At 40.1% G+C, this 27656-nt stretch overlaps 1 protein-coding gene across 2 annotated transcripts in view; it reads right to left on the bottom strand.

The window, feature by feature from the left end:
* The window catches only part of PTPRK (protein tyrosine phosphatase receptor type K), a gene marked incomplete at both ends in the record, with an annotated part of 423191 nt that overhangs the window by 151864 nt on the left and 243671 nt on the right, over nucleotides 1–27656 (bottom strand). For both annotated transcript variants that reach the window (XM_082481081.1, XM_082481082.1), the window contains one exon: nucleotides 19619–19912. In XM_082481081.1, the coding sequence (XP_082337207.1) occupies nucleotides 19619–19912 (294 nt within the window). The remainder of the gene's footprint in view (nucleotides 1–19618; nucleotides 19913–27656) is intronic.

The following is a 27656-nucleotide window of genomic DNA, read 5'->3' as shown; positions in this document are numbered from 1 at the left end:
CTTCTTTCAACTCTTATTTTCTGTGGAAATTGTACTGCAGCAATAGGAACTTCAGGAAAACCAAACTAGTTATCTTTATGATTTTCTTTCAACTGCCTGAACTGAGTTCTTTAGAAAAGCAACAAATGGCTTTTTGGAACGTATCAACTTGACACAAAGATTTTATAATTGTAAGTAGCAGAGCCAATGGTTTTTCAGAAGCATTGTGAAGCAAAAGGTCTTCACTGCATATATATTGAAACAACACAGAAGTAAAATTCATACTATTATAGAGTATATTTTCCTAACTGGAAATATAGGATAATACCGCTCAAGAATAATCCTGGGCATGCAGTCTCTACGTTTTGAGAAGGTATGCAATTTCCTGAGCATTTCCTGACCCAAGGTTTGCGTGCTGAAAGCTGAACCGCCGAACATTTTTGAATATTAATAATAAATGTTAAGCCTCAGCTGAGCATTCTATCCCAGGAATGCAATATTGTCCAAATAATGAGTTTTCTAGTCAGTCCAAATATAACAAGATGTTATTTCCAAATAAAATTTCAAAACAAGTGGGTCATACCTGATGGCACTGTTATGCACTGAGGTCATCCCAGTTAAGTAGAGCTTTGGTTACACCGAAAATTCTGGGGCCATTGCAGAGCACAAAGTGTCTGACAGGTTTATGTCAGATTTTAAGCCAAGCATGCAGTTTCATTCTATTGATGCTTAAAGCAAAGGATAAAAATCATAAAAATCATGTTACCGAAAGCTCAGGAAGATGTGCCTTGGGAAGCCCCTTCTCTTTATTTTCAACAAGTGCTGAACCCATCCTTTAAAAATCAGGCACAACTTAAGATACTCTGACTGAATAATAAACTGAAACAGTCAATCACTCTTTGTTATTTTATCTCGAATATGAACGTTTCCTTGTTTCTTTTGCATCAGAAGCTTATTAACAAGAAAGGAAAGGGTTGGCCTCCCATCTTCTTCCAATAATTTGTTTCTTCTGCCTTTTCAGCAGAGCACAAAAACCATAAAACCAAGAAAAATACAACCATAAAATTCTATGTATTGCTGAGGCAGCTTGGGACAGGTGTTACAGAGAAGAGTGAATACAGGGGGCAGACGCTGCTGGTGGCAGGACAGAACTACAGTCTGTAGTTGATTCACAGTAGTCCACATCCATAGATGTATTTCAATTTCCAGGTTCGGCATCAGATACTTAACTGGAAATTGAATTCCTGATACAACAGAAAGGTGGAAAGTGAATACCCAAGGGTCGGACAGTTGTTGAGAAAAACACGTGAAGTGGTAAAGCACATCTAATTCATTGCCATCAACACTAGGGAAAAATGGCTGAAAGGAAGAAAATTAAGTACAACAGCCTTGCATCCTCTGCCTTGCTTTATATTCTCAAAGGCAAACAAACAAAAACGTAACATCCCCCAAAAAAACAAGAACGCACCCATCACAAAACACCTTAACTTTTATCTTCCAGAACAAAGGACTGGGAGTTTGGGATAAGACCTTCCCAAAGACATACTTCCATAACTCACTTCTAAAAGTGGAAGCTAAATTTATGAAGTGAATAAAACCACTCTTAAAAGAAAAAGGAAGCGATGTTGAGTAAGAGGAAAAGGCTGTGTAGTAACACAAATGCTTGAGAGGAATACAGGGTGAAACAAAGTGCAGATGGTTCTATCTTACACCCCTTCGCTTTCGAGCGGGTAAAGTTGAGTAATGTTTCAAATATGATATATTCCCAATATTGTAATTAAAATTACAGCAACAAGTAAACAAAATGTATACAGAAATTCTGCTACTTAATAATGAAATATATAAGGTCAAATTACTTTAGTGCCAATTATATTAGCATACTTGGTAGCAAACATTTTTAAATTAAATGTGCTTTTCAACTTAAACACTAACGGCAAGAGTGCACAAAAAATACAACCTTATGGGCTGTCATAAGAAATAGCTCGAAGTTAGCACTTTACTTAATTATACAAAAACGTAATACGAAATTGATTTTCTGCGTGCTGTATTAGTGCCTTGCTTATTACAAAATACTTTTGTATTGCCTTTGTCAACATAAATTAGACTTGCATAAGTTTTTCTAAGAACGCTGCTAAATTAAATTTAAAGTAATGCAAAATTGGTATTGCACTTATGTGCTTTGCAAGTATAATACTTAACTGATGAAGTAAGCTTCTAAATGCCATTGTATTTCCTTTTTATTTTATAATGAAACTTTAAAAATCAAAATAGTTCTTGAAGGATGTCTTCAATAATCTGCACCAAGAGCAACTGAGCTATCAATTTGAAATAAAAAATAAAAAAGAGCAAATTTTCATCCCATCTATAAAAACTTTAAAACTTGCAGCAACTCTTTATTCATTAAAAATCAAACAGCAGAGAGAATGCTACCAGCAATTAATTTTCAGCACGGCTTGCATTATCATTTCAAGGTCAGGTTTCACTGGCCGTGCCTCAGTGGGAGCTTGGTTTCGAGGAGATCACTAAACGCCGCTCGCAAGGGAAACATCATTATACATGTACTTGGAAAACTGAAATTACTCACAATAGCAACAACTGAAAAACTCTGCTAGTCTGCCTCGACCCATTTACCCTCCAGACAGAAGCAGGTGCCCTTCAGTAAGCGTTCACGAGCTACCAGATACCCCACCGATGGAGTGCTTGAATCTATCCTTCGTAATTAAAGTTTGACCTTCTGACCACAGATCCAGAGACTGCTTCAGTCCTGACGATGCCAGACGGGAACACAAAACCAGTGACCAATACTTCTGGGAAAGATTAAAAGCACCTGTCCTGGTTTCAGCTAGGACAGAGTTCATTTTCTTTCTAGTAGCTGCTGTGTTTTCGATTTGGTATGAGAAGAATGTTGAGGAATGTTGATAACATTGTTTTAGTTGTTGCTAGGTAATGTTTATATTAGTCAAGGACTTTTTCAGCTTCCCAGAGAAGCTGAGAGGGAGCATAGGCAGGACAAGCTGGCCAAAGGGGGATTCCATACCAGAGACATCATGCTTAGCATGTAAATGGGGGTTGCCCAGGGGCAGGAATCTGCGATCACTGCTCGGGATGGTCTGCGCAATCGTGGTCTGCGCAATCGATCATCGGGTGGTGAGAGCGACTTGTATTGTACCATTTTATTTTTTATATCTTTTTACCATTATTATTATTATTATTATTAATTTTCCTCTTCTGTTACTGTTCTATTAAACTGTTTTTATCTCAGCCCACGAGGTTTGTTTTTCTTTCCTCTCCTTTTCTCCTTCTTCTGCCTACCCTTCGGGGAGAGGGGAGAGTAAGCGAGTAGTTGTGTGGTCTTAGCTGTTGGCTGGGGTTAAACCATGACAGCCCCCAAAAGGCAAATTAGGCACCAAGGGTGACAGAGGCAGGAGAAGACAATGGGCAGACGCTCTTGGCCCCAGCGGAGACCAGCAGCAATCTTGACACATGGGATTACTACAACACATGTATGACACAAGAAAATCTGATCTTTCTGATATCAGCTGCTAGGATATCCAAACACTCATGCCACAAGCATAATTTTCCATCTCTAGCAACTCTCTTAGGTTTTCTCCAAAATCCTTGCCATAGACTTTAAAAAGCTCTTTAAAAAAATAGGTTCCTTCCCTCCCCATCTTTAATTGGAAAAACAAATCTCAAATTCTACTTCTTGGATGCTTAGATAATTTTTTCTAACTTCCAAACTACATTTATTTAAAATCTGTATGGCAATCCTTTTTTGTTTTTATGTTTACTCCTAATGTATTTCTCTGACACAATTGTTAAGATTAAGTGGCTCGTTCTGGCACCACAATCTATCTTTACTATGCAGGGGCTTCTAAACAGTAAGGTGAATTCAGGCTGGTACAGGCATCCAGGAGCTGGTGCAATTTATGTACCCCACTCTCATGGCTGATTGAAAGCAAGACATGACTATGACACAGAGATGACAATTTGGAAAAATGCACTGAAAATAAGTGGCTGCTTCTTTGCAAATGATAACTGGCAGGAACATACAGTTTTGTCTGTTTTTTCAAATTCATAAAGAACTGCAGGTATGGATTTTTTTCCTTCATATCTATTGTAATGCAGTGGAGAGAGAAAATAGTCCTAACCACCTGACTAGTTATTAAAGGTATTATAACCATGTACAGAAAAAAGTTCCAGAAAGCTGAAACCAATTTATTTATTTTTTTACAAAGCCATCAGAATATTTTTTCTTGAAATTGAGATATATTTCAATACATCTATGTGTTTGTGTGCATATACACGGTTTTAAATCTAAAAAAAAAAAAAAACCCAAAAAAAAGGTTTCTCTATTTCTTTCATACCTTTTGCAGAAAATATTGCCAGCAAGACCTATGAATGGTGACGGACATTTGCAAGCAATTGCTGGAAGCAATGAGGGACCGCAAGATTTCAATTCAAGACTAAAGTCCAAACAAAGCTAGATCTTTTACTGTCCTTGAAACACAGAGAAGAATATTGATCTGCCTTATTTTTTTTTTAAGCAGCTAAGCAAAAATGACTGATTTTGAAACATGTATTTCACCATGAATCCCTCAGGAAGTGTTCATGTTGGTTCCTCCCTCGCTACCCTGGACAAGTCCCATACAAAAGGCAAATGAGAAGACATCCTACGCCTCAGTGCCACATGCTGTTTCCTGACCCCAGCTTCAAGGATGAGCTGCCCCTTTTCTGCTCCTGCCACTCAGTTACTGCGGCACTCACCAGACTTTCAACAACACAGGAGCAGCAAGGTATTGCAAGGCACAGGTTGGTTCTCATTTCCTGCAGTGCCTTGATCTCTTCTACAGCTTTCCCGTATAGTCGATATTAGCTGCTAAATCTGGATCTCACCATCTTCATCTCCTCTGGCCCCTTCAGCCCATAGGAGTGTCTACCCTGCACATCTTCCCCTGAAGGACCTGAGAAGCCAGGAAATGCCTCCTCACATTAGTAGCCTCATGAAGGAAGAAACAGAGTCCACCCTTTGCCAGACAATATGAGCTGAACTACATGGCCTAGAAGCAGCTGGGAGAGGGGAGCTTCAGTAGCTATGTGATGGTAAAGTCTATCAACTAGATCATCCCTAAGACAGCAGTGGGCATTTCAAGACCTTTCTCGCTCTCCCTGCCTTTTTATTTTTAAGTAGGAAATGCTGTCCTCTTGTATAAGGACTTCAGTTGATGCTGACATAGTAGAGGATGGGGAGGAAGGGTTTTGGTAGGCAAATGCTGGCATCACCACTTCTGAGATTTGCTCTGTCAGTGTGTAACTGTCACAGGAACAGAAGGATCCTTCAGACAAAGCAGAAGGCCTGAGGGCCAGCAGCTACAGAGGATGCAGTCTGTTAACTCTTAGCGCACACTCAGCAGTACCACCAACACAAATCCGGAAGTTACCGATTGCTGTAAAGAAATTGATTTAAAGATGCCCCAAGAACACCACAAAACCAGCAACAAAAAATGAAGGGACCAATGAGGTGGACACTAACTACGCAAGTCCAAAAGACAAAAAGTCACAGGGAAACAGACCTGGTCATGTCTGTGTTTATATCTAAGATCTAAATAGGAAAGAGAATGACATGTTGATGACCAAAACAAAAAAATAAAAATCTGTAGTCTTAGAGCTGGAAGGCTACTTGTTCTAATGCTATTTAACTTAAAAAACAAATAAAGGTGAAGCTTGCTACACAGAAACCTGCTACACATGCTTTAACTTAGCTAATAAATGTCAATCACAGAGTAATGCTCTAAAATGTGCAAACTCAAGCAATTTAAGTTTTTGCATGTTTTATGCATTTTAAGGCAAATAATTCTCTTTTAAATGTCAAAATGCATTTTTTATTAATTTTTCTCCAACTGCCAGCAGAAACTTTCAAGTGAAAGAATTTGAAATATTTTCTTGTCTGCTGTTGTTGTTTATAGCAAGTTATATGCACAAAGCTCCATTACATTGAGAGCAAAACCAAGTATTCAAAAGTTAAGAAATGCCACCTTTGAGATATCAGTAACAAGCTTAATTCAATTTTCTTATGCATATGCATTATGATATTATGTTTAAACACATTATTTTCCTTAAGGAAACGTAGAAAAATCTCTCTATATAAAATTATAATGTTGACTAAAGTAGGCGGCACAAGCTGAAAAAAACTAATAAATACTACTGTGCATGTATTTTTCCTGTATTCCTTGTATACAGCTGTTAAATAACCAAACTAGATCACAACAGGCATATCAGAGAGCACACATTACTGACAGCTGTAGAAAAAATTCAGTGCAGCAGCATCGGTGTCTTCCCGCATGAGCCCTCATGAACATTTTGTACGTAGAAACACATAGTCCACTAGGTATTCATCAGAGAACATCCTGAAAGGCTCGCCTGGCCTGTAAGGTACTGATGTTTGTCCTAACATTAGCTTCACAACCTACCACTTGATTCAGCACATGCTTTGTCTATCGGTTCTCTGTACCGATGCAGTCACGCTATAGAAAAAGTGTCCTCATTTTGCTGTGTAAATGCAATAAATGCCAGTTGTCCTAACTCTTAAACAAATTGATCTTCTAATTGCACCTAAGAAAAGCTTATGCTACTGCTGTACAATGAAAAGAACAGAAACACAGGCATACTAAATAGATATTAGGTTATTAGAGAAGTGATTCTGGTTATGCATAAGATACTGGGTTTTGTTGGTTTTGGTTTTTTATCAAAAAAAAAAAAAATCTTGTATCTAATCCAGATCATGTCTTTTGAATTTTCAAATCCCTCAAATATGGTTTTCTTAACCTTCACAGGCTAAGAAAAAGCAGCAAGTTTCAGGATGGCACTGAACACTACTGCAGAGGTTTTTTGGTTTGTTTGTTTTGTTTTTTTATAGTGTGCAGGAGAGCAATTCCTCATTTTTATGGAAGATAATTTAATTTCTCCTTACACATACAGAAATCTAACAGTTGCAAAAGTAGTACCTATTACTTCAGAATTAAAGCAAGTTTACTATAAAATGTATTTCTCCAATATTCAGAATATCATAAAGACAGTGAATACTGTCATTGAAAGGCAGGATTTGACTGATACAGAAGATGTAGAGCCTCTCTATCAGCTAACGCAAAAATAGGTTCCCACTGAGAAGTTAAAAAATAGCATGAAATGCTGTCATAAAACCCAGCGCGCGCGCACACACACACACACACACACAGAGCCGGGAAGACAGCAGAAAAAGAACGACTGCTTCTCTCCAAGCTCTTATGGCAATCAGTACACAGCTACCAGGCTACTCGGTGCAGACTGGAGAGCGGACTCCAAAAGAGGAGCCAGTTTGAAGAAGGGCTCGAGGTTTCACAGTTTTCCTAGCCGACAATAACTTACAGGCTACAAAAACCAAAGCCTCTCTCTTCCAGCATATTCTAGGCACTGCTGCGGCCAGCTTTGAAGGAAACTGGGTAAGTATTTCCCCATTTCAGTCAGGATACGAAGCCCATTCACTATATATTAGCCGAGCTCCAGCAGAGAAACAACTTGACATCAGAAGCTGAAGCAATATGTGTCAAAGAGATTGAATTCCACTTTCATATTGGTACAGAAGAAGACAGTGCATGATTATTGCTTGGAGCGTGTGGTTGTTTAGGGGATAATGCTAGCACCTTAACACTGAGGAGTAATGGAAATTGTCTGTCTTGTTCTCATTCTTTCTGAGACAGTCACTTGTGATATGTCTTGTTACACTGCCAGGTCATTTCTCTCTTCAGGCTCCTTAAATATCACCTGTCCAAGTTGACAATACATCTCTCAAATCATGACATTATGCTTTGTCCCTTGCTAAATAGCTAGACACTCACTTTACCAAGGATGAGAAGTTACACTTTACTTGCAGAAATTAAAACATTACAGGCCACCCCCTATGTTAGAGCTCTGCTCCCCAACGCCGCCCGCCTGCAAGGACTCTCAGCCCCCCCAGCATCACAGCATCTTACTCTGCAGCAGCCCAGGCTCGTGTTCCCCTTGATGTTCTTGCTCCTCATAAAGGAGACTACTCCTGACATGGCTAAATTCAAAGAGATGGATTCAATTATTAAAATTTTAAACAAATAAAAAAAAGCATATACAATGCCTTCCATGTTCTTTTAAATGCCATCGCCTCCACTGAGAGGAGCTTCTGTTACAGAAGCTGCACTGCTTTGAGTACCCCTTTTCTCTTGCCAGCAATTGTTCTGTGCAAAAAACAACTCAGCAAAACCCTGCTCCAAAAAAAAAAAGACCTTCAGCACCAGAGACAAAAGAATTTCTTCTTTGTGAGCTGTCAGTGCTAGGTGATACTTAACCCTCGCTACAAGCTCGCACCAGCTGGGGTAAGGCACTGGATGAAACACAGAAGGACACCGAGAGTAACAGCAGGATATTTACAAACAGATTTTTGCCATCCTAGATTGAAACACCATATCGTAAAGGCTACAGGATTTTTCTAGTGGTTGTTCTTTATTACAATCGCTGCATGTTTGTTTCCAATCATGAGTGACTGTCTAGACAGGTGGAAGGAAGGATGCCCATCACACCCGAGAGCTACTGATGCAGGATGGCTGCTCTTCAGAGGCTGGAAAAAACACACATGGGCACACGTGTGTCCACTGAGAGAGTATGTAAAGCCTCTAAGAGATTAATTTTAGGAGAACAAAGCGTATAATGGAAGCATCTAACACTTTCTAATTTAAGTCCGTCCACAAGGCAGACTTTCAGAGCGCGCTGAAAGCAGAGCACAGCTTCCACAGAACCCGCTCCCCGTGGGGCGCAGCAGCCCAGCTGAAGCCTCACCCCTTGGAACCCACAGCATATCCATTTCCGAGAGATCTTTAAATCACCTGGAGTCATCTCAGAAATCATTGTACAAACTCAGACTTCCCACCTTAAACTTCTTAAACGTTCTTAAATACAGAGACAGTAAGCTGATTTGTGAAGGCAATATTGAAGAGTTGTAGCGCTTCTGCTCCCACTGTGGGAATCAGATCAAATTAACACAGGGAAAAAACCCTAAGTTTGTGAACTGACTTTATTTAAAGCACACAGCAACTAGTAAATCCAGGACTAAATAATTCACAGTAAGACATAAAGATCACAGTTATATATGTATATTGATTTCTATACCGTATTACTGTTGTATATATTTTTTCTCATTGTACAAACTATAAGTATATGCTCTGAATATGCCTATCAGTAAAGTGATAATGAAAAATGTCTACCATCTTAATTTGTCTTTCAAATATGCAGTCACCGCTTTTTCCAATTACCACTAGGCAAGATAAGTCATATCTATGAAACTTTTTACTTGTTTCTTTTCTGTATAGGTTCTTATATTTTATCCATCACCCTATGATCTGTGAACTTTCTACAAGCACGTTACCAATTTGAATAATTCCTACAACATACTATTCATTCCTTCATCCATTGTTTAGACAGGAGCATTTGTATTTTTGCTTCTAACTTTGAAATTGAGTTTCACGGCTGAAGGGAAGGAATAGCTGGGCTTGGAGGGGAGGTACAGTTGTGTTCCAAAAGACCAAAAAGCTGAGCAACGGAAAAACAAAACTTGGTAATGCCAATCTAGGCAGTCTTAGAGGTGAAGTGGCGTGCGCGCGCACACACACACACACACAAAAGGAACATGCTCAACTAGCATAATCCTTAATTAGGGCCATTCAGAGAATAAGAGAGACAGGTGACAAATCAGCAAACAAAAAAAAAATAAGTTGGGGAATAAATTGATCTCCACTGAATTCTATACAGTATGATTGCTGCGTTCTTCCCCCACCCCATCCCTTACTGTATCAAGTTATTACCAAGAGTATACTCTGCATGGGCAGACCCAAAGAAGCGTTGGCCACTCTGCAGCTGAATGCAGAGCAGTTGTACTTGTTTATTTTCAAGGGACATCCCTCCACATGACCATAAAATTTACATCAGTAACAAAATTTGTCACCAGATGAATAAAACTTCATTCTCTATAATGTATGATCTTCATTGCACTACATTCTAATTACAAACTATTTATCTGTGGAAAGCATCCAGACAGATAGAACTAAGATCTCATTGCAACCAGCACATTAAAAGAAAGACAAGTGTTTGCTCTGAACAACTCACATGAGGTAAATGAAAATGAGAGAAATTGCTGGGGAACGGTGCATATTAACCCTGCTTTCCAAATGGCATCAAGACGCAAAGTGACCTCATTTGTCAAAGGTGACAAAACAGCCCCAAACAAAAAGCAAGTTTCTTGAATCGGAGTTCAGTACTATCTTCGAAGGTTGTTACTTTAAGGAAATATGAACTAGTTTACTTACTTGTAATCATCTAAGCTGCTACATGTTGTAAACTGTGAGTGCTGCAAATCATATTCCCACTGGGTGCCCATGCTCTGACATTTCGGCCTAATTGATAGAGTTCATTTTGCATTCAAAATAAGGTACATTGTTGAATATATTTTCACCAGCCCTCACAGTGAGGGTAATTCTATAAAATAAAAGTAATAAACTGCAAAATGTGTGCTTATGGTACTGTTAGGATCTGAAATGTTTAGTTATCTGAATGATAATTAAACGCGTTGCCATTTCCAAGAGTAATGAAATAGCTTTCAGCAATTAATAATGACCTGGAAAACAAACTGCATAAAATGAAATAGTTTTAAAAGGTAATACAAAATGAAAAATACTAGTATACAAATGAAGTCGTAAGCTATTTATGCAGTGAGGTTAGAGACGTGAAACAAGGCAAATAATTTTCAACCACATGAGAAATCATTGCCTAAAATCATGTCTGTATCTCTAAAAACAGTATTAATTCTGGTCACGTCACACCTCCTTAACAACAAGATTTTGTTTCCAGATTTTAATTTCTGCCAGAATTTTTATTTTGGTTTCCAAATCCTCCTGACAGTAACCATTTGTACACCACCATACCTTTAATTCTATAGAACAGGATGCTACACAGATTTGGCGTCGGTCAGAAGTAAAGTAATTTGGCAAGCAATGTCAAATATGCACCTTCAAAAAACTTTAAAACATTCTCCAGTACTAAGGAAAGGGTAGAAATCCTGCTCTGGTTTATACAGCCAAGGACTACGGGAGCTCTTTTAGTTACAGTGCCCAAGTGACAGCTCTAAAGGTCAGTGACCCCCACGTGACGTCAGCCCGTGCCTAGTGCCTGAGCCCCTCATTTTCCCACGCTGTACAGATGGACTACTTTGGTTTTATTACACTTCAGCTGGCCTACCCGAAACATGGATTAGCAGCACTCACTCAAATCACTGTAAATTAGTAACCCAATTCTTTTTCGGAGCGTGTTTTTTCTACCACTTTCATAATCTTTTGCAATTTGCCAGCTTTATCCTAGTTACATTTTCTTTACAAATTGCATGGAACTGTTCCTGATAGGACCCAAATAGAAATGTTTATTCAATTAATCCATAAAACCAGTTTTAGATATACCAGCCAGCTCTTCTCCATTTGAGTTGATTTTATTCTGGTTTCTTAATCAAAATGTTTTATATCAAATTAAATGCATTAAAGAAGACCAATATCGCCTTTATTAACCAAATCCGTAATCTAATTAAAAAAAAAATCAAGTTATTCTGACAAGATTGGTATTCCATAAACCTGTTGCCTGTCTCTAATTATATTACTTTCTTAATTATTCATTAATCAACCCTTGTATTGGCTGTTCCATTATTCTGTTTAAAATTAAAGTCAAGATGACAAGCTTTTAATAAATTGGTTGATCTTGATCCTTCCTGTCAGTATTTTTAATGTTTTTTTCAAGTCATCTGGAACTTTCAAGGACTGGTCCAGATTTTTTTTATTTTATTTTATTTTATTTTTAAAAAACAGCAAACAAAACCGGGTAACAATGCTGCTCCTGACAAGCCATTTCAAGATTCTGGTCCTACTGAGCCCCCGAGGTGTAACTTGACATCAGCTGCTGCTTAGCACACTCCTCAGCCTATCATTAGAATGGAAGCTGTTTTACTATCACACCACACAAAAGCATCCCCTGGTCCACTCCCCCTCTCAGCACCAGCAGGAGGATTTACTGAGAAATAAAATGAAGAAAGTGAAATTCACTCAGTTCTGCCTCACACAGTCTAGGTTCAAATTAGGAGGAAAGAATTATGCTGCCCAGTTTTAAAATGAAACAAAGTTAAAGAAAAAAAAACAAAACAAAACAAAAACAAAAAAGCAAACAAGAATTAAATGAAAAACTAAGATTCATCTAGCAGAATAAAGCCCAAAGAATCAATGTCAATAAAACCCAGGGCTTTTGGGAAGCCCGTCCCAACCTTGGGAGGATGTTAATCTGAACTTTATCCAGATCTCACACTAGCATGAATGACATGATATTTCTCTGTAATGGCTTTGGAGGAGAAAGACATATGGGGGAGAAAGAAAGAATAATGAATGCATCTGGGAAATCTCATCAACATCCCTCCCCCCCAGCACACACTGCTGGCGCTGCTTTCCCTCTTCCACCCTTCCACATCACCACTCCTGCTACTCACAGCCCTCCCTACCAACTCCATGCTACTCCACCAATAATGCCAAAATAACAGAAAAAAAAATGAGTGCGCTCCCCAAACTTTGCATTTAAGTGCAGCAATGACCAGAGCAACTTTCAAAACCTTATTAAAATTTTCCCTGCTTAATTTTTAATAGAGTGATAAATGAAAGTACAATAAAAGCCATTGCTATAAAAGTTTGTTTTATTTAGGCAGTTATCAATTCTCAAACACGATAAAAAGGATATTACACTCCTAAACAGCTGAGAGACCTTCATTATGAAAGCAAACTAAGTTAAAGTATCAAGTATACTAATGAATTATACTAAAAAAAATATTTGTTTCAGTTGAAATTAAAAATAGTAGTCGCAGTTTGTAAAAGAGCTCCAGTCTTCTGAAAGGATAAGATTACCTCAACCTGCCGTTATGTTCCTCGGAAGCAAACACAGACCAAAAATCTGTGAATATCAGTCCCCAAACTCCGGAGAAGCTATAATCAGGCTCTGAGTTATCTGGCCCGGGTGCACCCACAGCATTTTCAAGTGCTGCAATATGAATTATTGCCCACGTCCATTCTTTTACAGCTGTAATGGGCGCCGTGGATTAATGTACTGCAATACATTTTCTTGCCACAGACAGTGCTCCTCTCGGAAGTGTGATCTATTGACTAGTTACACGCACTTTGGATAAATCACGACGGTCTCAGTGCTGCGGCACGCTCTGCTCTGGGAAAAGCTGCCGAAGAAGCTGAGGTGAGACAGGAGATGGAGGAATCGCTTGCAAGACAGGGGAGCTCCGCGGGGGCTGGCAGCTGCCCCTTTTCCTCTCCCAGCCTCCGTCACACAGCTGAAGTGGTATCCTGACCTAGCGTCCTTCGCCAGAAAGAGAGCCCCTAACTTCAACTGAAGGACTTCCCTCAACTTGGTGGACTTTGCATTGACGCCCTGAGTGGCTAGCGTGGTCGGTGCCAACAACCACAAGCACGTCTTGCTGTAGGTAACTCATCCCGTCCTGCCCTCTGGTAGAGACTTCAGAAAGAAGGCAAAGGAAGAGGTCACTGCACACAACAGGGGCTTTGAAAAGTGAGTGGCCATACTAGAGGAACCCACCTACCCAGGTCTGCTACCGTAACCCCAAGTGAAGAGCATCAGTGTGATTTACTGCCGAATATGACACTATACAATAAAGAACTAGCCATGAACAAAGCTTATTCCAAAAACAAAGCATGGGAGAATTCAGGAAACTCATGTCTCATAGTATAACACGGCACTCGTAATACCATAGCAAGAAAGTTTCCAGTTAGTGCAGAGGGAGCTCGCAGCTGCAAACACCCAAAAAAATGATACTAAGCAAGCTGAATATAGTGAACAAAAACCGCTGAAAACTAATTTAGGGGAGGCCAGTGTCTGAACTTGCAGTTTACTGCCAATTCAACTGAGTCATCAGCATTGCGGTCCTTTGAAAAAGAGGATACCATGCTTAATTTACACAATCTGACAAGAACTTGGCTAGGCAGTCTGCCTGGTCTCCTGCTAGGTAACTCAGCTGTGCTACGGTCCTTTCTTATGGATATAAGCGTCATTAGGATTCTATATGTGGTATGGGTATCTGAACAGTGGCAAGCCGCACAATAAGCGGAGTATGGTCACATGTGCCCGCCAATGGTCCAAATTGGATCGCTCTTCTACAGGATGCTCTCTCAATAACAATTCTGCTATTCAATCCTAAAGGGAATATATGTTCCTTAATCCAGTCTTTCTCCATTGTTTAAATACCTTTTTTTCTTCATATCATAGCCAACTGGTAAACCTATATGGAACAAGAGACTGGTGCATTTGGTATCTCATAGCGAGATCTTAAATGTTTCCAACTACTGCCTGGCCAAAAGCCCAGAAACAGTCACGAGTGCCAAACACATTTGTAAAAAAACCAGCAACTTATAAATATTGGTGTAATGTGGGCACTTCTGCAATGACAAATGTACAATAATTTTTAAAAGTACCACATTCATTTAGTTTCAAGTTGTTTATCTTCAGTTTATTCTAAAAAAGCGTTCAACTTGTGAACAACAAAAACATGAGTAATAAAACCATGTAATTTTAAGCACTCAAAATGTATTCAAGCCCCTCTTGAAGCTATATTATAAGCCTCTAATGATATCTACTTTGAGGGAAAAAAGGGCAAGATTCTGTTTGAAACATTAAGATAACTCTTCTGCTATAAAGGTAAATATTTTCTCTCTGTCCACTTTAAAAAAAAATAAATGACTGAAAACTACACATTTATCTGTACTTGTATTAGTTTTCAAAGATTTAAATAATGATTTAAGATGCACTAACTGCAAGAGACACAAATAGAGAGCACAGCTTATCTATTCAGTGCCGTATTTTCCAGAACCCTCCTGCGATGTTGGCGGTACCCAATTTTACAAGCCCATTGCCTCACATACCAACATCCTAAATTCTCAAGTACAGCACACAGCAAAGCCTGTAAATCCAGCTCCCCACCTTGAACCCTCCACCTCCACTCTGCAAGTGTAAAAGGCAAACGACACCCACCGATGTAGCGCTGTACGCACCCCACATCGGTAAAAGCAGATTCTACACTGCACCGTCCTCTTTACTCCACTCATTTTAAAAATCAATTACAATTTTTATGTAACCAGAACAACATTTTAGTTCTCCAGATGGCTGTGCAAGGTCATGGCCTTTCCCAACAACAACTTTTGCCAGGGTCCCTCTGTTAAAAATCCCAAGAAAAGGAACAAAAACATTAAGCTTGCTTTTGTTTTTCGATGTTTCCCCCATGCTTTTGCCTTTCCTTTTTGGCTAAAGGTGAATTCAGTAGTATCCTGGATTCTGTGTATATTGTTTTCAAAATTAATAAATGTGCAAATTGTAAACAAACAATTCTGCGCTTGCAAAAGGCAGGCAGAAAGCAGCCCAGCTCCCAAGCCTTCAACTGCAGGCGATCGTATGCCACTGCTGCATCGCTGAACCAGCACCTCTGCTATTGTGCCTTGAGGCTGACTGCTACCGATAGCTAGGTCTCTGCGATGGATAATGACTTTGAACGACGAAATAAAATAAATAAATAAATAAATAATAATATCATCACTATATATTGATCCATTCTCAGCTCTGATAAAAGCTATAAAGCTTCCCTTCCCCCTTACTCATTTTATTACCAAACACAAATAATACAGGCAACAGTTTACTAAAATCAAGTCATTGGGGAAAAAACTGAAAACACGCAGGACTCCTTCTCCAACTGCTCTACAATTCTTCACGTTTTACTGAAAATCACACCCTTGCACTGAACTTCAGTAAAGTAGGTGCGAGTAATTCCACTGTGTACATATATTAAGCTTAGGACAGGCTGAACTGTTGACCTCCTTTGCCACTAAAATCTCAGTTAATCATAAAACTGAGCTGTGAGCTGTTACTCAGAAGCAGCAGCCGATGTAAGAGAGTAACTTCTAACTTACAGTTGATAAAGCAGTCTAAGTGGACAATTTTAAATTGCCGCATATTTTCTACAGCCCCCCCCCCAAAGGAAAGGCAATCACAACTCTGAGGATACGCTCAGAAGGACAACACATCCCAAAGCCACAGAATGCAGCCTTAGGGATTACTCTAATTAAAGTGCTACCCTCTGCCTTTCCTTTTGGTTTTAAAGCCCTTGAAAAATGAATCATTTGAGCAACGACACCAGGCAAGAGGTGTAGTCATACTGAAATAAAGTCCAGGTGCCCCACAAGGATTGATGGGGAGGAAGGAGCCTTCAGCATCAGCAGCTTGAAACTATTTTTGCCCAAACCACACGCAGCCAGGAGCACGATGCGGCGCTCGGCACTGACTTCAGCTGTGCTTAGAGATGGAAATACAAAGCACTACACCTGGCGCTTAAGGAGGATAATGTCAGAAAACATTGTGCTTCACGTGTTTCAGTCTTACTTCAGCCGTTTAAAAACACTCAGTGGTTTCCCATATTTGACCGCTCAGCACTATCTTTAATTGCAGGCTGACAAACCAGCGTGCAAGTTCTCTAGCAAAATGGTGTCACTCAGCTTCAGCGCAGGAGAGAGCACCTGGGAAATGCCGGGTAGACAAACAGGCTGGTGGAGCACTTTTAACTAGTGGAAGAATTATCTCTTCATTAGAAAACAATTTTGTTGAGCATTAGCGGAAACATTTACTAAACGAGTCACCAGACACCGTTTTTGCTATGAAGATGACAGCAAATGATCTAAATATCTAATAATAGAAGTGCATGTCTGATGCCGAGGTAAGTACAACCGTTGCTCAAGTCGATCAGAAGTTGAATACATCTCCAGCGAAGCACAGGCCAACTGACCAATAATGTGGTATTAGGAAATGTCATGAAATTATAAATACCGAATGAATTATGTGAAAAATCATTTTCAATCTTAATTCAAAACGAATGCAAATATTTGCTTAGATATTAAATAAACAGAAAGCTGAATACTAACCTATTCTTATTGATGTGTCAGTGAGTTCGCTGTTGCTGCTACTTGGAATGTAAACATTAAAAACTCAACAGATCAACGCTTTCTAATGTGCGGTTTTTAATCTGTATAGAGAGCAGCCAAACTTCATGCTGAAAATTCATTTATTTCCTGCCACTTCATTTGACACTGAGCAGATAATCAATTATAATTTGTTTCAGAATTTGAACTAATACGTAGAAAACTTATGGAAAGACAAAACTAACAAAGAAGATCCACAGAAAAGAGAGTATCTGTCTGAAAAATAAGTGATCTTGTCAGAAACAAGAATTAGGAATAATTGAAGAATCTCCAGAAAGAAGATACTGCCGCAGAGATGTCATCTAATATAGCACAGTAAATCACCTGCCAGTCACTTGTACAATACCAGCAGCAACCGAGACTGCAGGGTGAGCTATTCCATTATTAGCTTTATCTTTTCTTATAAATCTTCCCTTCGGAAGAGACTAATTTTTATGTTTCTAGTTTGCCTTTTATGAGCAAAATACTTTCTAAAAAATATTCTTATTGATTTGGGCTTGCAGTTACCTTACAGAAGCCTTGGGAGAACACTGTGGAAAAGGAAGGTCTGTCTTCATTTTCCAGACAGGTGAGGAGGCGGCAGGGCGACCTGCCGCTCAACCCGTCCCTGACTCATCCCCGGCGCCAGGCACGATCCTTCAGTCTCCACAAACCCTTGCTGACTCACCTTTTTCCAATTGAATCTGGTTAATAGTAACATTTATTCGCCTTCGCTTTCATGGAATAAGAAGAAACAGTCTTACTGCAAGGTAAACGGCTGGCAATTTTATTATTATTAAATTGTCACAGGAGTTCAGATTTTTCTTCTCAAGTGGGTTAAATTAAGTTGAAAATTTGTCTCAAGCCAGACTAGAATTTGGCCCCTTATATTTGAGTGTTAAGGTAAAAACAAATTAAAAATAAAATCCCACTCACAATAACGTTTTTTCCCCTAACTGGCTTCTAAAAATACATCACATAGATCACGACTTCCTTTCTTTGCCTTTCCCATTAAAAAGCTTTATTTTGTCACATCCTGTGTAAATGAAATTACATTTTTTCAAGGGCTGGGAAAAAAAAAACTCCAAAATTTGGGATTTGTTAGTCTCAGCTCAGCCTCTTTAAAACAGAAGCTGTTTTCAAATTCCTACTATTTCAGAACAATGTCTAAACCAATTCAGTACAATAAATCAATGCTTTAACCTCAATGGCGTAGATCTCAACGACTGTCATCCTAACTGAGATGGACACATGGATCGTTTTACTTCACAGGAAAGGCAGACTAAATTATAAATAAGATTACAAATTCCAAAAAATGCCTTCGGTTTACTTGCACTCCAGCTGTGCGCCTCAGCTTCTGACAGTACTATGCCCAATTTCAAAACAGACTGTCTAATTTTCTGGGATTCATACCTATTGACCCAGTGCACTTGAAGTTCTGGCTTCTGATCCAGACCCCAACGCTCTTCTTTAAGTAAAAAAAATAAGTCGTCATCCATGCTTAGATGAGAACTCAAATAGCTGTCCCACTGAGGTCTGTCACCAATTTGTGAAAAAAAATATTTCATTTATATTTCTGTTTTATATATGCACATATATACATGGCAGATGGAAATCTGCAATTGCAGCTCTTCTTTCTTTTTATTTTAACACAATTTTGAATAGATGGTTATCAGCAATCTTTGCTAAATCAAATATAATGCAAAAATTCCTGATAATAGAGAAAAAAAAAACACCACAATTTCAGCTTATTTGCCTCCCAGTCTGATGTTCAAATCTATAATTTTTCTCCTCTGCAACTATGAGACGTAGGTATTATCTTTCTTCTTATGAAAGCTGAGATTAAAATAACTTTAAGTAGCTTTAGAACAAACCGCATATAACACAAGTTGACAGTGCTTAATCTACTTGGTGCTGGCCACGCAGGGGCACTCTAAAAAACCAGAAGCAGACTGCAGGATTCAGCAGCACATGATTTTGGTGGTGGTAGTCAAAAATGGAGAAAAAACCCTCTATTAATATTTGCAATTTTTATTTAGGAGATTTTAGTAGCTGTATTTTAGTTCTTGGAGATTCTGGAAGGCCATGCATATCTGCTTGGAAAAATAAAAATTATGCAGAAGTACACTACAGTTTTTGTAAAATTCTATTTCTTACACAGATTTTTTTTTTCCCATGCAAGTTCCTTTATGTGCAAGTTTACTTAAAACGTAAATGAAAGGTGGAAAAACAGGTGGTTTGTCCTTTCCAGAAATGATGAGGTCTCCTTGCTTGCATGAGAAATGAAATGTTTTCTTAGCTTTCTACCATCCTGCCTCCTAACATACACTCCCACGGTTAGCAAACAGCAACGAGGCAGTGACCGGGCAAAGCAGGGGACACAGCAAATCCTTATTGGCCCAGAAACCTGAGGATCCTGTGGGTACCACGGGAACCTTGAAGTTCTGCTACAAGTTAGTTAGAGCCACAAGCCCGCCAAACAATTAAATCATTAAATAAACAGCTCACTTTGTTCATTTTTCCAAAGCAGCACTCACCAGCACATTTGGTCCTGGTGATGAGCGGTGGCCCTGGCTGGCCAGTTCCACCTTCGCCTGGTCTGGTGAGCAGGACCCGAATCTCATATTCGGTGTCGGGGTCCAAGTGCCAGAGCTTGTATGTCGGTGCGTTGACGGCGTGGGTTTCAGTCCAGGTCCCAGACGTCATCCGGTACTCCACTTCTTTCAGGATAATGGGTCCGTCCCCAATGATGGAGTTGGCATTTAGCTGAATGAGCAAGTACGTGGGCCCAACGCCCAGCAGCTGCGGGGGTGCTATCGGCCGAGGGGGCTCTGTAGGGGAGACAAAATAAATAAAAAAAAAAAAGGCCATTGATAAAAGAAAAGCTGGAAAACATATTAAAAAGAGGGCTCTTTCTACACAAAGTTGCCAGGTTTTGGTCAGCAAAGATTTCAAGACTCGAAAGCAAAATCAAACTGACATCAATGAAGAAGAGCTGAGGAGAATTTCAGCTGATGGAAGCAAGTGGTGCACCACTGGCATCTGACCAATGCCATTTCTTCCATTTAAAAATCTCAGCTAGGGACCAAAAAATCCTATCTGACTTATATATTGCTACTTCTTAACTTTTTTTCTGAAAGAAAGCTGGGTTCGTGTTCATTTATGTAATTTACTGTGGCAATAACTTGAGATTTTCAGAAATGTAACTGATTTTCTTTTATTGACAGAAGCCACATGTGTACTTTTCTTAAAAAAACAGTTGCAATAGTTGATGCATTAGCCCTGCACAGAATATTCTTAAAAACGAGTATCACTGCAGTTCATTTTAAAACCCACCAGACGCAGTGAGGATAAAAGATACAGATGCCTACTACAGGCATTCAAAATACTCAGAACTGAGCAAAACTGCCAGGAGAATGACAAAATAAAGACATACAGCAATGACATTTAATATTTTATTCTTCAGTAACTTACTACTGATTTAGAAGCTCAAACAACAGAATGTACGTTGCCTTTTGCCTGCCTCTGTTCTTATCAGCTCCTGCCTGCCTAAAGATTTCAGCACAGCTTCAAAGTCAAAAGGTAACGACGGACCAAACGGGGAGGCCAGGTCCCCCTTACCCTGAGAAATGTTTACGCGGAGAAGCAGCACATTGCCTAGGCATGATTTATTTCGAGAAACACATCACAAGCAACGTGTACTTTTCTAATAAAACGAATCCGCTGATAAACACGGAAGGTTCATTTTCATTCCAGATGGCTCATATTTCAACTCATTTGTTTCAGTTAATTAGGCAACAATGCTAAATTCAATGCACACAGGGCTTTCGCGCAGCAGCGATGCAGAACTAACAACACAGCAACTCTGAGCAGGTAGGTAGAGCGAACTCCTGGCCGGTACATTAAAAATAACATTTAACTCCAGCCCGTACGATTTCCCTAGAGGTGGGCCTTCTCATCACCGCTCCCCCCACCCCTCTGCACAAGAGAAGCTGAGACCCAGAAGCACTGCACACATTCTGCCTCTCGGGAATGACCCCACCAGTGTCACTGACACTGCCTGTGGGGAGCGGTGATGGATGGGGTCCCAGAGGGCCTCCCAGACCTTCTTTGACATCCCACCCTCCCTGCATGGTGAAGTTCAGCTGATGACTCCCTGGTTCTCTATGTTCAGCAGTAAAATTTCCCCTCCAGATACCAGAGCTGGCTCCCAACAGTGAGTGTATTTACTAGCTCTGTAAGCAACCAAGTTTCCCACATCTTGGTACAAAAGGATTTCTTGCAGGCTTTTTTCTAGATTAGCTGCATCTCAAGCCATTCGGTTTGGAGACCAGGGAAGAGGTGAACGTGCCATAGCGGCAGCAAGTGGAGCTCATTTTCTCCTCCCAGAGTGAAAAGGTGAACGCTCCAAGGTGTTCCCACTTCTGCTTCGGGATATACAAAACTCCAGAAAGTATCTCAATTAATTATTAACGTGTTTCACCCTGTTCTGGCAAGAAATGTGCATGTGAACTAATTTAGAACCCTACCTGCATCAAAGCTCAGCAATGCAGCCAGGCTTAATGAGGGCAGTTTATTTGCTGCGGAACTAACACGTCAAATGTCAAACTAATGAATTCTAAGGTCAGTGTATATTATGGCAGAAAACATAAATGTTGATGAGCATGATGAACTACCAACTCCAAGTTATAAACCTCTAAAACATAAGGCTATGTTTAGAAGTATACACTTTGATTAAGAGCACGATTATCACAAATAAAACCTCACATTAATGAGACTAATATACCATTGCATATTAATTTTTTATGTTGAGAGGTAAAGCGTATTCTTATATTAGCATATGCATTTTGTTTTTAAGCTCTTGAGGAAAAGGAGACTTATTTATAAAGTCTCTCCCAGTTCCAATAAATTATGCATGAATTTTAATCAGTTAGCAAATGAACAAGTAATTGTTCCGCAGCATTATTAATATTCTTCATAATACAATATACTATCAGAACGAGAGGTGAGGTGCAACCAGAAATCCCCAAAGTACACTAAGTATCAACTGAAGCATGCGATCCCAATATACCAGATAAACTTTTCTGATGTTACCCAATTAACTTTCTATTAATTATTCTCATTCGTTATTCTATAACCAGATCCGGCAAATATTCCCCAATTATAATTTCAAATCACATAATTTCCTTTTATATATACAGCAACCTGAAACTTTTAGGGCTTAAAAATTGCCATTGATAACTAAAAGACAGAACAAAGCCTTTATTAACGGTTTGGTTGCCATTCCCATAGCAAGCATCGCCTATACACAATATTCCTCTTTCAGTGGGTTTTTAAACACAGTTCACAACCTTCAAGGAAGCGACGTTGCTGGTTTTTCACCCTAGTAATCTGGGTCCGCCTAGTACTAAAGAACACCGCTTTGCAGTGTTCTGAGAAGCAAGTCTGTCCAAAATCAAAAACCTCTTATGAAGTATTGGGGAGGGGCTGAATGCATGAGAGGGAACCTCAAAGAAAACCACCCTCTCAGAAGTTGGGTCTGGTTTATAAACAATGTAAAAACTCAGCTTCAGTCAAGCCAAGGGACAGCTTTAGAGGTGAGAGCTTGGCTCAGCGGCAGCGTTGCAGGAAGCTGAGGTTCACGGGTCACCCATCACCGCAGCCTCCCTCCTGCAGACGTGGCCACTACGGCAAATGCGTTTTGTGGCTTCCAGTCACCCACACCTACAGCCAGGTAAGGCGGCACCCTGACCTCCTCCATCCCCCTGCTGCCCTGGTCACTGCAACCAAACCGGGGAACCGTAGCCTTTATTGCTATCAAACCTCTCCCCTCAATTACCACCAGCAGGTGTGGCTACGGCACACAGGATTCCTAGTAAGCAATTTTCACTGAGCACGGTTCCCCTTTTCTCGGCCACGAACCCCCAGTGAACAGCCATAAAAGGTTCTAAACAACATTTTATGAAAAAATACGTCAGCCCACGGATGATTTATTAACTCATCAGCAGAATCATGATTTCAATAGGTATTTAAGACACTCACACTAGATAGTTTGAATGAAGACCCTGCATGGTGAGTTTCATTTCTTCCTTTGCTAAGCACAAACTTTAGAATTCTTTTTTCCAGTGTGACTAGTTCAATTACCGACTTATTTTCTGACTATATTTTTCAGCCACTGCTTAAAGGTGTTAAATCTGATGAAATCCCTTCCAGTACGCACGGCCACTAACATCTCTGAAAGACTATATAAAAAGAGCACTTGTACATCTGCAAGACATTAAAGAAATTACTGTACTTTCATGCGTAGCATTTTGCAGTATTTGGCCAGTTCTGATTTTGACATAAAATGCCCACAGCTAAGTTAATCAAAAATTAAGACTGACATTTTATCAGTACAAAGTTCCCATTCTGCTGAGCTACTAGCAGTACATTATGCTCACATCAGTATGTATGTGACATTGTATATTAAACGTACTGTGATATTTAGGCTCCGATGACTAGAATAGGCATGCAGCATCAACCCCAGCTATAAGTCTTCCTGCGGCTAAGCAGTTGTGTCATATTCTTAATATTAAATACTGTATGCAAATAATTATACTCATAGACAGAAAAAACAGCCAGCAAAGGTCACTAGTGTTATTAGTACAGTAACTAGTACGCATAAAACTTCCTATATTCCCAATTAACATATGCATACTATGCTGCTTAATACTATTTACCCAGCCTGGATGACAACAGCCCTACTACATTTCCCTCCAAGACTAAACAACTCCTAAATGTAAAATAAAGGAAGGGAGTTTCATTAGTATCTCAGTGATAAATCATACACTGTTAACGATGAGTTTAAAGTAGGAGAAAAAAAGAAATCAAACCAAACCAGAACCCTACAAGCTGTTTCACTTTGGAGGAAAAGCTGATACTGGATGCGTGTTTGATAAAATCTTATTTATTTACATGAAGTAATGTTCTGCTGAGCGTAACATGTACCAGTCACAGAAGACTGTTTCCTTGCTCGCAGCAGAAGGGTTTGGAAGGGTGGGGAGAAGAGGGCTGGTCACCACACTGCCTGAACACGAAGAGATGTGCGTGCCTTCATTCTTGCCACTCTCCGTCCCATCCCTGCCTCGTACGGAGCCTCCACACATTAATACCCTGCAAGCTCCCTCTGCTCACGCACGCAGGCTGCCTTCCCTCCGGCCACAGCATGTTCAGCCCTCTCCGTGAAACACCTTACACGAAGCTACACAGTTGGTATGCTGGTGGGTATCAACTGCTTAACCCCATACATACAACGGCGGTAAATTATAAACGGCTTAATTTTTACAAGTATAACAAAGCATTCATTTATTCAAAGCAGCCCAACATCAGCCCCACCCCTCCAGAAATTAAAATTGGCATGTCTTAACTACGCCATAAACTGTCAAGAGAGCAGGTAGTTTAAAGAATACAGGCTTCCTTGAAAATTTTTCATAATTCAGAGAAACAACTAAATCCCCATAAATACAGCTAATACTGGATGTTCCAGGGAGCACAGCGGAGGTGCCTCCACAAACGACTCAAGACCGACTCGGCTCCCACCTAGACCAAGCTCATTTCCTCTTCTAGGGCAATTTCTTACAAAGCTCCTTAAGTATGGCTGCACGTTTCTCGCAAGCACCCTGGGCTTCAAGTGCAGGTTCAGTGCCTGCCCCGCGCCGGCCACGCACAGTTAGAACACAATCTGTGCCATACGGAGCCCCCTGGGGCCAGGGGCCAGAGGGAGCGCAGTCTGAGGTTTCTCGAAGGAGCCAGAGCGTACAGGGCAAGGGGAAAATCCCTGCTTGCCAGGAGCTGGCCCGGTGCGGAAGCGGCGCTGGTGCCTCTCCGCTGGGCTCCAGATTGCACACAGAGATGTTGTGGCAAAGCTGCGTCAGAAGAGGCACGGCACGGAGCCAGAGAGCGTGGGGAAGCAGGCTGCCGGTCCCAGGCAACAGCTATACTGTTGCAGTACTCTTCCTGTACTGGAAGATTACATATGGCTTTAGGGATTCACACGTTTTAAAAAATATTGAAAAACTGAAGAACCACCAACGTTTGTTTAAAGTTGGAGAAAATGTATGAGATTTAGGAAAAAGAATTACGGCAGTCAAGCACTTGCAGGGAAACAAAATTCTCGATCTTTAAAGCTGGTTAATCCAACAGAAAAAAAGATTTAACAAGAAGCAATGACTGAAAGCTTAAATTCAAATATGGTATTAAGCTACAAATTGAACAGTGAGAATAGCAACTGAGGAACAATAACTGGTAATACTGTAGGAAATTCTGCATTCTCTATCTGAGTGTTTTCAGTCAAGGCTGGATGTCTTCTTATAAATTATACGTTAGGGGAAAAAAAAGAAGATGATAACAATATGTAAGGCTCTGAAGAAGTAGAACTGAAAGAAATTACGTGGTAGTGAAGGTGGTCACAAAATGAGCTATGGAAAGTTTGAGGATCAATACAAACCATGGAGACTTTCAGCACAAATATGGGGTTCCTTTTATTTCTAGAAAAATCCTTCCGCATTTGGCATACCTTTAATATGAACTAAAAATATTTTCATTCAGCTTCCCAGAGTGGTTAGAAAGTACTGCTCTGCTAGAAAAAAAAAAAAAATGCCAAATATAAGACAAAAAGATTTATTTTAGACTTGTGCCTGCCTGAAAGGATACTTGGCTGTCTTCTACGCTGACAGCAGCCTGACAAGACCTGTCGCCCTCAGCGCCAACAAAAGCTGTATTACCACAAACAGGGGGCCTCACCAAGTAGGGGGAGAAGCGTTACAGAAAGCAGTACTTGCCCAATGAGAAATTCTTCTACCCTGTTAAAAAAGCAGGTTAATGCAGAGGATTGAGGGATCCCAAGCTGAAAGGACAGATCTGACTAATGGCAGAGGTATCGTGAACCTCAGAGTCACAGAAAGCCTCTGCAGTTTGTTGTTAAATTTCCAACAAGATCTCAAGTTTTCACTTTCTCTGCTTGACAGACTACACACAGCTCAGTCTGTCACCCTATACGTGCCATCTCTAGTGAACAGTTCGGTCTTTAATGGTTTTGTTGCATAACACGTGGAAGACAAATAAAAAACCCAACAGCCTATGTATCAAAGAGATTGCCCAACACACTGAGGACAGTCCATTAATGGGATTTGAGTTCTCTACTGGGCTTCTGAAAATAACGCGGGTGAAAAAAAAAAAAGAAAAAAGCTGTCAGTCTTCTAACTTTTATTTTTCTGCATTATGAAGAACACAGCTCTAGATGTACATTTCTGAGACCTTCTGAACACTAGCCAAGAATTCACGCGCAAAGTCCAATACACAAAAGTTATATCAGGACAATCTTAACTAACCAATTCAAAGATGCAGACACACGTGCATCCTTAAGTATAGAAACGCTGTTGTTACGGGCTTAGCTCACAGGATTCTTGCTTGCACACCATATAGCAGTACTTGATTTTTCCCCCCTGGGCAGCCCACTTTATTATTATCGCAAAGGAGTAGAGTAAGTGTAAACTCATTCTGGGACAGACATACCACGCATCAGCCACACGCATTACTCGTGCTTAACAGACCTGATGCACCTGAAAAACATCAGAATAAAGGAGCGGGTGCAGAAGCAAGTCTTCAATTGCTGTAGGGTTGCCCATGGAAACTGGGAGGGCTGGAGTGAGAGGCACAACAGCCTTTTCTGTTCCCAGACAGCTCCCAACCTCTTTTTTCCCCCCGAGGGTTACACTCCCGGCTACACCTTCCTACCCCGTCAGTTGGGTAGATTGTACCGGTTACACACCACCAGCTGGGAACATGCCACCACCACCCAAACCCATGCTTGGTCCTGTGTCTCACCTCAAGAGGTTCCCAGTGAAAAACAGGCTTCAGCAGGACGCAGCACACTTTGCACAGGCTACAGGAGGCCACACTTGCTTAAACCAGCTGTAACACTCAAAATAACACACAGAGACCTCAGGGGAGTTTTAAAACCACCTCCTCGACTCCAAGACCAAATGCTGGTTATAGTTTCATACAATGAAAACCAGCTGCAAGCCCTTTGGAGTTCTCACAAGCTGTGGCCATTCATCAGGCTTTAATTAATATTTCCCTAAGCCACTGTTTGGCTTCTCTATTTGTTCATACACTCATTCACAGGTTTTCCAACAAGTTTTCCGTATTTTTTTTTTAATTTATTTTCCCGAAAGGTCAAAAACTTCTCTCTCCTCATCGAGTTTAACTCATTTTAACAGCAGCTTTAATTTTCTATTTTGGGTTTGTTTGAGTCTTTTTCTGATAGAAAAGTTTCTGTTGCTCCCAGCTTTGTCTTCTGCAGACAGCTCGGAGGAAGCATTTGTTGTGGGTTCCTGCTGCTCACGCAAGTTAACAGTATCTCTCTCCAAAAGTATACTGAAGAGAAGGCAGCAAAAAACTCATCGACAAATAACTAACTTTAACATAATAAACCATGTAAAGATTTCATGTAGTAAACCATGTAGAAATTGGTAGGCTTTTACAGTTAAGTGTTCCAAATAGCCACAAGCTTCCATTTATATTTAAAAAAAAAAA

Source organism: Vanellus vanellus, assembly GCF_965231255.1.
Source record: "Vanellus vanellus genome assembly, chromosome: 3".
In the NCBI taxonomy this organism is placed as follows: Eukaryota; Metazoa; Chordata; class Aves; order Charadriiformes; family Charadriidae; genus Vanellus; species Vanellus vanellus.
This window is presented reverse-complemented; position numbering and strand designations above follow the sequence as displayed.